At 40.1% G+C, this 14,744-nt stretch overlaps 1 protein-coding gene across 1 annotated transcript in view; it reads left to right on the top strand.

Annotated features, from left to right (window-relative positions):
* cul4b (cullin 4B) overlaps positions 1-14,744 on the top strand; it is a 78,122-nt gene that overhangs the window by 31,781 nt on the left and 31,597 nt on the right. The window contains exons 8-10 of the mRNA XM_048544125.2: positions 1,092-1,174; positions 4,997-5,064; positions 5,318-5,436. Coding sequence (XP_048400082.1) covers positions 1,092-1,174; positions 4,997-5,064; positions 5,318-5,436 — 270 coding nt within the window. The remainder of the gene's footprint in view (positions 1-1,091; positions 1,175-4,996; positions 5,065-5,317; positions 5,437-14,744) is intronic.

Consider the following 14,744-nt stretch of genomic DNA (forward strand, 5'->3'; position numbering starts at 1 on the left):
TCAGGAATAGGAAAGGAGAGGGAAGATGTGTGTAATGAAGTGAGCTGCTTGGAGAGTACCAAAGAATTTGAGGTGCTTAGCACCAAATTGACGCTGGAGTTGAGACAGGGAAGATCGTGACTGGTATATCCAAATGGAATATCTTAACTGAGGAAAACGTTTGTAGTCACCGGTGAATCAAACAGTTGTCAAAACCTGGATTTATGGGCAACAACCCAAAATAAGGTTATAGTGTATAGTGGCCTTCAGTAGTATTGAGCAAATGATAAAGAATAATTTGAGTAACATGGGACCATAAGAAGAAATCAGAGCCAGAGGAGACTGGAAGGGAAACGTGAAAGCAGTGCAGATCACCTTTTTCTCTTCATCTCTACATTCCTGCACTTCCATTTTGGTTGAATCCATTTTCCATTTCTGTTCCTCCTATTACCCTCACCCAGTGTTCCGATTGTTACTTTTTCTGCTGTGCGGATCTCTGAAATCTGTGTGTAGCAGCAGTTTTTGGAACCATAAACCAATATGTTAGCGTGCCATTTGGCTTGCTTGATGTCTCCTAATGGTTTGCGGCAGCGTGGTTGTGCCGTTTAGAAGGAACTTTGACCCACCTACTTCTCCTCCCTTGTCCAACCAATCATTGCTAAGTCATATTGGATCGCACACTGAACGACAACAAAAATGGCTGCAGCAACCAGCGAGTTTGCAAGATCTGTAGATGGAGAAGTAACATTTGATCATTTTAAATCCATACTTGACTTGAAACACTAATTCTTTCTGCCTGAGCAGATGCTGTCAGGCCTACTATGTTTCTCCACCCATACTCTGTTTGTTGAAGATTTCTAGCATCTGTAGTATTTTTCTTTTATTGGATCACATATTAGTTAATCCAGCAACACATAGCTAGAGATCTGGTGTGGAATAATTGTGACTGGGTAACTTAGTGTTGCACTGAACGATTTCTTTTACAGAAAAATGTTGGATGTGCAATTTCAACATTCAATAATCCGTACCAGTGATTGGGAGGAACTACTTCTTTCAAGAAATAATTACCTGCTGGTTATTTGGTTAACTTGCATGATCTTCATTGCATTTAGGTTCCAGAATATTTGCACCACGTTAATAAACGTTTAGAAGAGGAGGCAGATCGGGTTATCACTTACTTGGATCAAAGCACACAGTACGTACAAATTTTGAACAACTTTGTGTTGTATTTGCATCTGATGTGCTGTTTAACCAAAGTATTCACAAGATATATAAGACATCCTTTGAATAATTTCATTTCACCCTTAGGGTGTTAACTCACTGTATTCTCGTTACAAAAATCCATGTGTGACGGCCTGGACAGCATGGATAATTTTTCAAACCTTAGGATGACACTGTCAATGAGGGCAGACTTTGAGTTTCAGCACAGCGTTCTGTGTGCCAGTTCAGCCTTCAATTGACTGAGAAAGTGTGTTTGAAGACCATGACTCAAACCTGACATGGTTTACAGAACAGTCGTGATACCTGGCTTTCTATATGGCTCTAAGTTGTGGACTGTGTACAGCAGGCAGATCCAATCTATGCAGAAGTTCCACTGGCTGGTGGATCCACAATATTCTGCAAAGGCGTTGACAGGATTGGTACACTAACGTCAAAGTTATCATTCAGGTCCGAGTTCTCAGCGTTGAAGCATTGATTGTACTGGTCAGCTCTGCTGAATGGGCATTTCATTATGCTAGACACATGACACCTGAAATAAATACGATTTGAAACTTTGACAGCAAGTAAGTCCCAATCGGGCAGAGAAGTTGCTCCAACAACACTCTTAAAGCCTCTTTGATAAAGTGCATTGTTCCCATCAACACCTGGGAAATGCTGTCTGAACACCTTTCAAGCAGGAAACCTCAGAAGAATCTGTACTTAACATGTCACATTGCTGACGGCAAGCCGCAGTCTAGCATTGACTTAATGGAGCACATGCAACTTAAGGCATTCCATCCTAGATATTTCTAATCAGAGATGTTATTCCATACCTCTGGAGCAGGTGAGATTTGATCCTCCTGCGTTTGAGTTGCATGCATTACCACTGCATCTTAAGGGCCCTTGTACCCAATCTCCCCAGCCATCATCAGCGTCACCTGTGATAGACAGTTTGTCATTCTTGAACTCTTCAGTCTACTAAGAATTCATTTCCACTGTTGAAACAAATTGACCAGAGGGGACTGCCTAAGAACTGATCTTTTAAACCTGAGAAAAAATATGGTTTTGAGGGTGAGAAGCACAAACAAGGAAGCATTTGTAATTGGGATTGGGAAATAATAAATAATCCAAACACTGTCAGTCTTAAGGGTCGTAATTTAGATTGACAGCTCGAGATTTTCTATTTGTATTGCTCCTTAATTACAGGGGACCCCATTTTGAATGCTTGTAAAGCAGACGTTGGTTCTTAAGGCGATCCCATGAAAGGGTGTAATTTTAAAGACTATGCATATGAATATTTCCTGTACCTATGATCAGCTGCTTTATAATGACCAGCATTGTGTTTTGACTTGCATACAAGCAGACTCCAGAATGGAACCCATTCATATCCAGCCTGTATTCTGAAATTTTGATTATGAATTGAGTTTGGGTGATGTTAATGTGTTGAAGCTATCAATGCAATATTTCTTCTACATTTTGACAGTATGCATAATAGTAATAAGAACAGAAATGGGCTAATCTCTCTTTTGAACCTTGGTTAATCTGTGTTAATGAATTCTCGCAATATGTCTTGATTCCCTCAGTATCCAAAAGTTACCAATCTCTAACTTGTATATACTTTAACAATAGAGCACCTTTCCAGGACAGAGTTTGAGTGAAGACATTTCTTCTCATTGCATTTCTCATTACCTCCTTTCTTTTGCCCTGTCAATTCTCAAGAATTTTGTTTCAATGAAATAATATCTCATTTTTCCTTGCAGAAATGGAAAATTGTTGCAAATTGATGTAATTATTTAACGGTGACTTTTATCAACCATATCGTTATATTTTCATATTGCTAATCTAATTTGCCAGTCTACCTTTTTAGTTCCTATGATTTAGTTCCCATATATATGTAATTTGATTTGTCAGATTTAAGACACTATTTCTGAACTTCTCTAGAAACTTTCATCTTAATATAAAATTCATCATATTACAGCCATTCTTTCCCAGAGGTTTCTTTGCTGCAGAGTTATTAAATAACTGCTTCATTGCATTAAAATTGGTCCTACCTTTGTTTTGTGCCTTTGTTTTAGTTACACGCAACTGTTTTGGCATCATGACTTTAAGTTCTGATCCTTTCTGCCTTTATTTTCCCCATTTTCAGTTGTTAAAGCTAAATAATCTCTTTTCAGAGATTAAAAATTCCGGAATTTCTTTCATTTTTCAGTTTCTTTCATAATCTTAGTCACTGCCACCTGAGCTTCACAATGGCACTTAGCCAACACACATGAATTTCTAAATGTGCTATTGATCTATTTATTGTATTGTGAATGCTTTTCAAATTCAGAAGAGTTCCTTTAGTTTGGTTTTTCCCTTACTACTCTCTCTTCCGTGCATTTAGCCTTCTGATGTTTTTGTCCCTATGCTTTTAGCATCTGGCCTGAACACCATTCAGAGTTCATCATCTTTGAAGTTCTGTTTTAATTTTGACCTAGGTTTCTTCTGTTATTTCAGCAAGTGCACATTCTTTGTTCAGTTTGTTCGGGTTCTTTCATGTACAGTGATGTTAGGATCTTCATCCTCTCAAGTTGTTTTTCATAGAATCCCTACAGTGTGGGAACAGGGCCTTTGGCCCAACAGGTTCACACCCCTCCAAAGAACATCCCACCAGACCCATTCCCCTAATTTTCCATGTCTAAGCCACCTAACCTAAACATCCCTGGATACTACAGGCAATTTAGCATGGCTAATCCACCTAGCTTGCACATCTTTGGACTGTGAGAGGAAACCAGAGCCACCGGAGGAAACCCACACAGACAGGGGGAGAATGTGCACATTCCACACAGATAGTCACCCAAAGCTGGAATCGAACCTGGGTCCCTGGCGCTTTGAGACAGCAGTGCTAACCACTGAGCCACCATGTTGTTCCAAGGAGTTGACTTTACCCTGGCACTTGAAATGCATCACAGTCACAGGAATTCATGCTTATAGCTCTGCAGAAAAATATAAAGTCCCTGATCAATGTGTCCTATATCACTGCATTATTCCTCTCACTTCCGCTTTACCCTTGACTGTTTGCTCATATATGTTTTATGAACTACCCTCATCTGCACAGGAAGCAAGAACCTAATGTATGTGGGTTAAAACAAAGGCTAAGACTCCTCCAGCATTGCACCTGGGATCCTCTTACCTGACTTACAGTCACATCCTCTTGCCCAGGACCATAGAAAATACCTGCTTTATGATCTAATCAAGGCATGTGACTGGATAAAAATGCCTGGGTAATGATAATCCCTCCATGATATCTTCCAAAATATTGGTCAGTACCTTAATACAGTACCTTGGACTTGAGCTCAACAAGTCTGAACTGCATAACCACGGATGTGATTGTCCAGGATCACAGTGCTGTTCACCGACTCCTGCCTGCTGTAGTTGTGGCACACTTACTGCATTGCCGTTACTATCAAACTGTGTTTTATTTATTTAACGAAATAAGGTTTAGCTATTGAAGTAATTTTTATTTTATTTCTAAGTAAATTAGTTCATTCAGAGTTACAGTTCATTTAACTCAAATGTTTTCAGTAAACAGCCCGACTGACTTGCCTTATGCTCTGATGTCACTTTGTTTTCTTGTTAGACTATATCTCCTCTATCCTGTGGAGCTGTGCATTTTGCTGATTTACCTACTGTGTCTTTTGTGCACACCCCCCCTCCCACACCCCCATATTTTTCCTTGAGCTTGAGGAAATAGATTTTGTATTGTGTAAAATGGTAATTGCACGTTGTTATAGAATTGGTTTTGCTTTTATGGTTTTTGTTTTAATTTTAATTTTAGGAAACCTCTAATAGCTACAGTGGAAAAGCAACTTCTAGGCGAACATCTACCAGCCATTCTTCAGAAAGGTAACCTATATTTCTGGGAATTAATGTAAAAGTATTTTATACGTGGGTTTGTGTGCACAACAATGTAGACCTATACTAGTAAGCTTCACTCAAAATAATTTATTCATTCTCTTCTTAGTACTTGATGACAAAGTATCAGTTAGTTTAAATTTGGATTTACATGAGACTACTTTCTCTGTAATGGGCTATTTGATTTTGCAGAGCTTTTTAATATTGGTCTCAGGCTAAAACAAATGTTCCTAAAACCCTGCAGGCTTAAACAGTCTTCTGGATGAAAACCGAATACAAGATCTTTCACTTCTTTACCAGCTTTTCAGTAGAGTTCGAGGTGGTGTGCAGGTTCTTCTACAACATTGGATTGAATATATAAAGGTATATTGAGAACCACTTCTTTATAGTAGTTAACCTTCAGTAACTTAATGTGAATTAAATAAGTTGAACAAGATCGATTCACAGAGAAGTACAGCACAGAAACAGACCCTTCGGTCCAACTTGTCCATGCTAACCAGATATCCTAAATATATTTAGGATGCATTTGACTTATATCTGTATAAACCCTTTTAATTCATATATCGATTCAGATGGCTTTTAAATGTTGTAATTGTGCCAGCCTCCTCCACTTCCTCTGGCATCTCATTGTATTCACCATCACCCTCTACATGAAAAAGTTTCCCCTTAGGCCCCTTTTAAATCTTTGTCCTCTCACCTTAAACCTATGCCCTCTTGTTTTAGACACTTCAACCCTGGGAGAAGATCTTGTCCATTTACCCGATCTGTGCCCTTTGTGACCTTATCTCTACAAGGTCACCCATCAGCCTCCGAGGCTCCAGTGAAAATAACCCAGTGTATTCACCCTCTCCCAATAACTCAATTGGTCCAACTCTGACAACATCCTTGTAGATCTTTTCTGAACTCTTTCAACTTTCACATTATCCTTCTTTACAGTAGAGAGACCAGAATTGCATGCAGTATTCCAAAAATAGCCCAATCAATGTCCTGTGAAACCACAACATGACCACCTAATTCTTATACTCAATATACTAACCAATAAAGGCAAGCATATGAAATGCCTTCACCCTAATAGGAGCATATTGCCTGTAGACTCCTTGTTATCTCACTTGTGAAGGCGTCCAATTTTTCAGCTGTCCCTTGACCTGCAAACACCTGCCCCCAGTCAACTTGTGAAAGTTCTTACCTGATACTGTCAAAATTGGCCTTCCTCCTATTTAGAACTTCAACTGTCCGTGATCTGCTCTATCCTTTTCCATCACTATTTTTAAACTTAGTAAAATTATTGTCACTGGCCTCAAAGAGCTCCCCCACTGACACCTCAGTCACCTGATCTGCTTTAGTCCCCAAGCGTAGGTCAAGTTTTGCACCTTCCCTAGTAAGTACATCCACGTACCAAATAAAAACATTTTCTCGTACGCTCTGAGCAAACTTCTCTCCATTCAAGCATTTAACACTATGGCAGTCCCAGTCTATGTTTGTAAAGTTAAAATCCCCTACCAAAAGCACCCTATTATTCTTACAGATAACTGAGACGTCCTTACAAATTTGTTTCTCAGTTTCCTGCTGATAACTGGGGGGATCTATAGTGCAATCCCAGTAAGGTCGTCATCCCTTTCTTATTTGTCAGTTCCGCCCAAATAACTTCCCTGGACTTATTCCCAGGAGTATACTCCCTAAATACAGCCGTAATGTTATCCCTAACCAACAACACCACCTCCCCTCCTTTCTTGACCACCTTTCTATCCTTCCTATAACATCTCTCAGTCCTGTTCATCCCGGAGTCTCGTTTCTGTAATTGCTATGAAATCCTAGCCCCGTGTTCTCGACCGTGTCCTGAGTTCATCTCCTTCACCTGTTAGGCCTTTTGCATCAAAATAAATGCAGTTTAATTTATCAGTTCTGCCTTGCTGTCTGCAATGTCCCTGCCTGCCCTGATAGTTTGACTTGCTCCTTTTTACAGCTGTACCAGTCTCATTCTGATCTCTTTCCTCACTATCTCCCTGAGTGCCACCCCACTTATTACTCGTTTAAATCCTCCTGAACAGCTCCAACAAATCTCCCTGCCAGTATATTTGTCCCCTTTCAATTCAGGTGCAATCCATCCTTCTTGTACAGGTCACTTCTACCCCAGAAGAGATTCCAATGATCCAGAAATGTGACTCTTTCTCCCCTGCACCAGCTCCTCAGCCACACAGTCATCTGCTCTACCCTTCTATTCTGACCCTCATTAGCTTGTGGCTGTATGAGTAGTCCAGATAATACTGCCCTTGATGACCTCCATTTTAGATTCCTGCGTAGCTTCCTATATTCTCTCTTCAGAATCTTATCCTCTTACTCTGTTTGCTCCAATGTCTTCCTGCTGGCTCTTCTCCACTTTCAGAGTATTCTGCACCCTCTCCGTGATATCCTTGATCCTGGCTTCAGGGAAGCAATGCGTCATTCTGATGTATCGCTGTCCCCCACAAAAACGTCTGCCTGTGCCTCTGACTAGAGAGCCCCCTACCATAGCTGATTGTTTGGAACCTGACATATCCGTTGTTACATAGACCCAGTGTTGGTGTCAGAAACTTGGCTGTCAGTGCTACATTTTCCTGTACAAAAACAAAGTTGCTGGAGAAGCTCAGCAGATCTGGCAGTATCTGTGGAGGAGAAAACAGAATTAATGTGTCGGGTCCAGTGACCCTTCCTCAGAACTGGGGAAGAAGTATATCTGTTAGGATTAATCTGTTGGGTAAGGAGGAATTTCTTCTTTTAGAGGGTGACAAATTCTCTGTCAGAGGATTGGAGATGCATCATGAGTTTATTCAAGACAAAGATCAATGGATCCCTAGATATTAAAAGGCATTAGAGCACCTGGAAATGCAATGAGGAAACTAGCTTTGAAGTAGATGATCAGCCACAATCTGCAAGAACATTGAAGGATAACATAAATTCGGGGTTACCAGTCTAAAGGTGGTGCAGCAGCAGAGGAGGGACCTGGGTGTCTGTGTACACAGATCATTGAAGGGGGCAGGACAGGTGGAGTGCGCAGTTGATAAAGGATACAGCATCCTGGGCTTTTTTTCAAGGGGGCATAGAGTATAAATGCAAGATACTTGTTAGACTTCAGCTGAAGTATTGGATACAGTTCTGGGCACCACATGGAAGGATGTGAATGCATTGGAGAAAATGCAAAAGAGATGTACAAGAATGGTTCATGAGGTGACAAATTTCAAATCTAAGGAGAGATTGGAATTCTCTTGTTTGGAAAGAGGAGGCTTAGAGGTGATCTGACAAAAGTGCACAAAATGACGAGAAGGCTGGAGAAAGCAAATAGGGAGACATTGTTCCTGGTATTAAAAAGAGCAGAAAAGATCGGTCACCTGGCCCCTACCTTTACCATAACACATCTGGCATTCTGTAGTTGAAAGCAAAATCAGTGGCCAGATGGCCTGCTCCTCCTGTTTCCTGTGTTCCAATATCAAACTTGATTTCTGCAAACCCAGTCGACCTTTTGGGTTGTGATCTTTCACCAGAATCCTGATGATTATTTCCAGTACTTGCTGTTGAGTTCTTCGCATTAATTCTATAAGCTCCCTTTTTGCCTGTACTAGATGTGTATATCTAATTCCTCTCTAGTTACATTGTTTGGCCTCTTCATTTAATTGTGATTCTTGTTTTCTCCCCCTTGCATGTATGAAGTCTGTGCAGATGTTTGTCATAGCATGCTATTAGTCCAAGACAATGTAGGACTAAGATGAACAGTCAAGAGTTTAAGGGATTCATTTCTGATCCTCACTGAGTTAGTTGATCTTAACGATGTTAATTTGCTTCAGTATCAAGATATGCTTTCTCGATGTTGACTTAAGGTGTCATTTAAGTCCTGAGTCTTAATTTTCTTACTTGGTACGCTATGTTGTGTTATTGTTGCATGTTTGCATTCTTTGTACAGGGGAATATCTTCCACATTTTTGTGAGGTTTCTTTGCTGAAATTGCTTGAAACAGAAAAGAGCTGGCTTATGAAAGTTCATTGCTCTACTCTTCTGGCTCTAGGATTTGGAAGGCAGTTGGAATGAAAGTTATAGTGTCATAATGGGATAAAAATACAGCATGCTGGTTACTTCTGGTGGGTTTTCACACAATTCAGATACCGTGGTTAAGTCAAATAACACCCAAGTCTTTTCATTTGGTCTGTAACAATACACTTCCCTAGTGAAAAATTCTAACTCAACCAAGGGATTCAAGTTTTTACTTTCAACATGAAAAATTTTGCATTTGTCAGTAGGTAACTACTGCCTAGGTGAAAATTCTGCCAGTCTTTGTCAGTAAAATTTAAGGTTGTCTGAGTCTATAGTGCCCCTTACCTTGCTATCTTTAGGAACACCACAGTACTGGAACAATGTTTAAAGCACATGTATACCACAAACAAGTATATCCTGGGACTTGCATAGTCAGCACCACCTATGGAAGTTTCCTTTGTTGGTGCAATTCACCTGCGTACTTGTTTTTTTAAACCTGTGCAGCACAGCAACCCTGTGCCACTTCCATAGGCAAATGTGAACGTCATCTGTGAGTTGAAAGATGACTGTATGTCTCATATAGAGATGTATTGTATATTGGATGAGCAGTGCTGCAACCTTTCTGACCAGGGCAGTGACACACTTGGATAGATCTCATACTAAGTCAGGGAGAAAATTAGCTGAAACAAAAGTTGAAGTCATTCAGTGGTAGGCAAATAAACCAATGCTTTTCTTGAAGTAATAAAACTTCTCAAAGTTCTAGCTGTTCTAGACTTTATCTTTGAACCAAAGTAAAAGAAATGATGTAAGTTTTAAATTTTGCATTACTGTTGCATTGTTGATATGTTGGGTCACAAAGCCTTTATATGGTAAACCACTGTAGGGTCAAAGTTGGATGTGTATGCACTGAACCTAAAGATCAGCCTGAGAACTGGATTGGCAACCAGAAAACAACCATAGTTTTAAAAATAAAATGACCTGCAGTTATATATTTTTATTTTGCTTTCAAGCCTGAACAAAGATCACAGAGGACCAAATGACTGTCACTGTTTGGTAAATCACAACTATATGCTTTACATGCATGCACATGTTCACATTTAAATCTAATAGAGAACTGGTCAGCTTCACTTTTTCTGGACAGTAGTAATTACTTGTGACCTAAGTGTGAATTTTACTTTGAGCTCTCATAAAGACAATCTCAGCAGCAGAGGGACGTGTCTTTGCAGTAGTGTTGTAAGATGACAAATAGTATTTATTGCAATGGCCCTGTGGTGCAGTTGCAGTGTCCCTACCTCAGGTTTTAAGTCCCACCCAGAAGGGGGTGTGTCATAATAGGTCCCAACAGGTTAGTTTTAAAATATAAACATCTAGACATTACATTTGCAGTGGCTGGCAATAAGCTTTCCAACAAACAGCATCAGCCAATAAAATCCCATGAGGAAGTAATAAAAACATAGATGTCTCTGATTCGTAGTAGTAAGTCTGATCAGCTAATGGTCATTTGTGTTCATTGCGATGGTATCATGAATCCACATTTTGTCATTGGTATCTATTGACCTTCAGTTTATGACGGAATCTTCAGCAATATTCAAGGCACTTTGGCGGCAGTAATACAGTGTGGTGTTCCTCTCCTTTCACTGGTAATTTGGGATTTCATTTAATTCTGTACTGTCTGTGGCAGGTTCATGTCATTACACTTAGTTCATGTGTTATTTTTAACGTAATTATCGATTCTGGTGACATTCTGACGACTGAAGTCAGACCTCAGGGTTTGTAGTTGACAATTTGCTTTTTATAAGGGCCATTACATTTGTCTGTAGTCTATTTCAGTAAGAATATGCCGAATAAATACATTGTTCTTGATTATGTAGTCAATTTCTTCCAAAGATTTACCTTTATTCTTTGATTTAAGCCTATCTAAAATATCTATTCCACATAATAAATGTCAATTTTGGATGGTATATTTGTTCATGATTGCCTTGGCGAATATTTTTGAGAATTAGTTATGCATCATGTTATCGAAAATAATGTAGAACTTACATGGCAATGTAATATAGAAAAAAGATTTCTGGCCAAATCAGGAAAACATATTAAAAAGTGACAGGAGATGTTAAATTACATGCCTAAATGATGTGTCTGTGATGGGGTTTAAAGGGAGTCTTAAATGAAATGGCACAAATGGAGTTGGTGAGTTTTATAGGGGTATTTTTGGAGAGCCTTGTTGACTGCATCAGTTATCTTGGCTCTACGTAATGAAGTGATAGGATAGCAGTATTTTGCAAAAGGCTAGAACTAGATAAATGGCACATTAGATGAATTGTTTGTCAGTGGAGTGGTGAAATTGCAGTACTTGAAGTTACAAATGGCTAAGGCTGAGCACCAAGTTAAATTTAAAGGAAAATAGGTGATGGGTGAGCACAGGTGGATGTCTGTGGTGTTATAGGCCAAACCAAACCCGCTCAAAACATAGCAAGGAGATAGCTTAGACCCTAACTTTGACCATATTTTGGGGCAAGTGTAGGGTGCTGCGTTCCAGATGTGATTGGAATGGTTATACAATGATAAAACACACTTAAAATACAAACAACAAAGATTGGCATGACTTTAACTTTTTGTTAAGTATTTTATCATTTAACTGTTACTCAACTGTTCCAATATAGCAGCATCCCACATGCACATCCTTGACCGAGGCACATGAACCAAAACCAATTTGCTCATGTGCTATCTCCAGTCCAGGAGAAAGGAAAAAGCAGAATGAATCTAAAGAGCAGATACAGAACTAAAGCTTTTTGTAAAAGCAGACAGCAAGCTGTATCTGGTAGCTTCGACTTCAAAAGCCCCAACTTCATCAAGTGAAAGCAAAACGAAAACCCTGGGTCTGTGTGACCCTAACTCCACTCACTCACTCATATTTCTTTTGCCCAAATTAAAATACACTCAAAACTATTTACTGCACTTTCCATGAAAAAGACAACTTGACACCAGGTTTACAACGTGTCTCTTCCAGAGAAACAGGACATATTAAATCGCTCTTAAAGGCACATCTTGTAGTGGTTTTTGTAATAGAAAGGACATGGAATTTCGACCTCACATATGAATCCAAATGGACTCTAAGACTGAGAGCAGTTGCAATCAGCCGAAAATGATGTCTGGAAGACGAAACTGAATTGGTACCTTTCTTCTTCATTTTTACTGTGCCTGTTCTTTTTGTTTTCTCTGTTACTTCCCATTTCTTCTCATTCAGGTTTCCAGAACGCTTGTTATGCTTGTAAGTTACATTCACTTCTATCAGTCTAAATCAGTCACTTCTATAATTTTTAATGACATTATAATTACAGTGTGCCGGTTCACCCACTTGAAATTTGAGTGCGTACCTTCTATACAATGCCTCTGATGTGAATTCCTAACCATTGTCTGCTGAATGTTAGACTGTCTGTATTCCTGCATTCTGGTTTTCCTACCTTTGTTCTTCATACTCCTGCCCCATAATGTTTAAACCTGACATCATTTCTGTGTTGGTTGCAAGTCTGCTTGTGCCAACCTTGTAAAGCTGGAGCTTGTCTCCCCATGCCAACATTGATTAGCCAAATTATGCAAGACGACAATGATTTCCCTGTTAATTGTCATTGTTTGTCTGAACTCCCGTTCTTCTCACTATATCAGTGACTGTCACATGTCATCTGTTTGTGTAACAGTGTGTTCAAATTAATTAGAGTCGAGAGAATTGGAGAAAATACAGAGGCACGGGATTGAGGTAGATTTAGCAGTTCTTCTAATTTCAAATTTCAAGTGGCTGGACAGGCATGCTGTAATTATAATGTCATTAAAAATTATAGAAGTGACTGATTTAGACTGATAGAAGTGAATGTAACTTACAAGCATAACAAGCATTCTGGAAAGCTGAATGAGAACTCATGTTCTTCTCACTATATCAGTGACTGTCACATGTCATCTGTTTGTGTAATAGTGTGTTCAAAATTATTAGAGTCTAGAGATTGGAGAAAATACAGAGGCACAGGATTGGGGAAGATTTAGCATTTTGCATTAGAAACTGGCTTTCTGTAAGAAGGCAACGAGTGGTGGTTGATGGAAAATATTCAGCCTGGAGTCAGGTCACTAGTGGTGTGCCTCAAGGGTCTGTTTTGGGACCACTGCTGTTTGCCATTTTTATAAATGACTTGGACGCAGGCATAGGTAGATGGGTTAGTAAGTTTGCGGATGACACTAAAGTCGGTGGAGTGGTGGACAGTGTGGAAGAATGTTGCAGGTTGCAGGGAGACTTGGATAAACTGCAGAATTGGGCTGAAAGGTGGCAAATGGAGTTTAATACGGATAAATGTGAGGTGATTCACTTTGGGAGGAATAATAGGAAGGCATAATACTGGGTCAATGGAAAGATTCTTGGTAATGTGGATGTGCAGAGGGATCTTGGTGTCCATGTACATAGATACCTGAAAGTTGCCACCCAGGTTGATAGTGCTGTTAAGGCGGCTTATGGGGTGTTAGGTTTTATTGGTAGGGGGATTGAGTTCTGGAGCCATGATGTCGTGCTGCAACTGTACAAAACGCTAGTGCGGCCTCACTTGGAATATTGCATGCAGTTCTGGTCTCCCCATTACAGGAAGGATGTGGAAGCATTGGAAAAGGTGCAGAGGAGATCTACCAGGATGTTGCCTGGCCTGGAGCACAGGCCCTATGAAGAAAGGCTGAGGCACTTGGGTCTGTTCTCATTGGAGAGAAGGAGGCTAAGAGGGGATTTAATAGAGACATACAAGATGATCAGAGGATTAGATAGGGTGGACAGTGAGAGTTTTTCCGAGGATGATGACTTCAGCTCGTACAAGGGGGCAAAGCTACAAATTGAGGGGTGATAGATTTAAGACAGATGTCAGAGGCAGGTCCTTTATTCAGAGAGTGGTAAGGGCGTGGAACACCCTTCCTGCCAATGTAGTTAACTCAGCCACATTAGGGGCATTTAAACAGTCCTTGGATAAGCATATGGATGATGATGGGATAGTGTAGGGGGAGGGGCTTAGATTCGTTCACAGGCTGGCGCAACACAGAGGGCCAAAGGGCATGTTCTGCGCTGTATTGTTCTCTGTTCTATGTTCTGTGTAATTTATTCTTAACAGGATCAGGAAATATTCTGTGAAATCTGGTGTTCAAATGGAGGATTTATCATATCGTGGAATATCGTAGAACCCCTACAGTGTGGAAACAGGCCCTTTGGCTCAACAAGTCCACGCTGACACTCAGCATCCCACCCCCTATAACCCGCCTAATCTACCTATCCTTGAACACTGCAGGCAATTTAGCATGGCCAATCCACGTGCCTGCACATCTTGTGACTGCAAAGAAACGGGAGCACCCGGAGGAAACCCACGCAGAAGCGGGGAGAACGTGCAAACTCCACACAGACAGTCGCCCGAGGGTGGAATCAAACTTCTGAACAAAATTTCTGTTTGGTGATTCAGGAACTGGGGGAGGCATATATTTTAAGATAATTATTTAAAAGATAAAGCACAAGATTGGATGTTTTATTTTTGTAGATTGTTAGGACATGGGATTATTTTAGCAGAAACACTGGAAACAAAATTTGTAGTCTCATTCAGAAGGGAGGCGGGTTAACATTTCTTTGAAGGTAATGGACTGGCATGCTCACCCAGTCT

Source organism: Stegostoma tigrinum, chromosome 15 (assembly GCF_030684315.1).
Source record: "Stegostoma tigrinum isolate sSteTig4 chromosome 15, sSteTig4.hap1, whole genome shotgun sequence".
NCBI classification, from domain to species: Eukaryota; Metazoa; Chordata; class Chondrichthyes; order Orectolobiformes; family Stegostomatidae; genus Stegostoma; species Stegostoma tigrinum.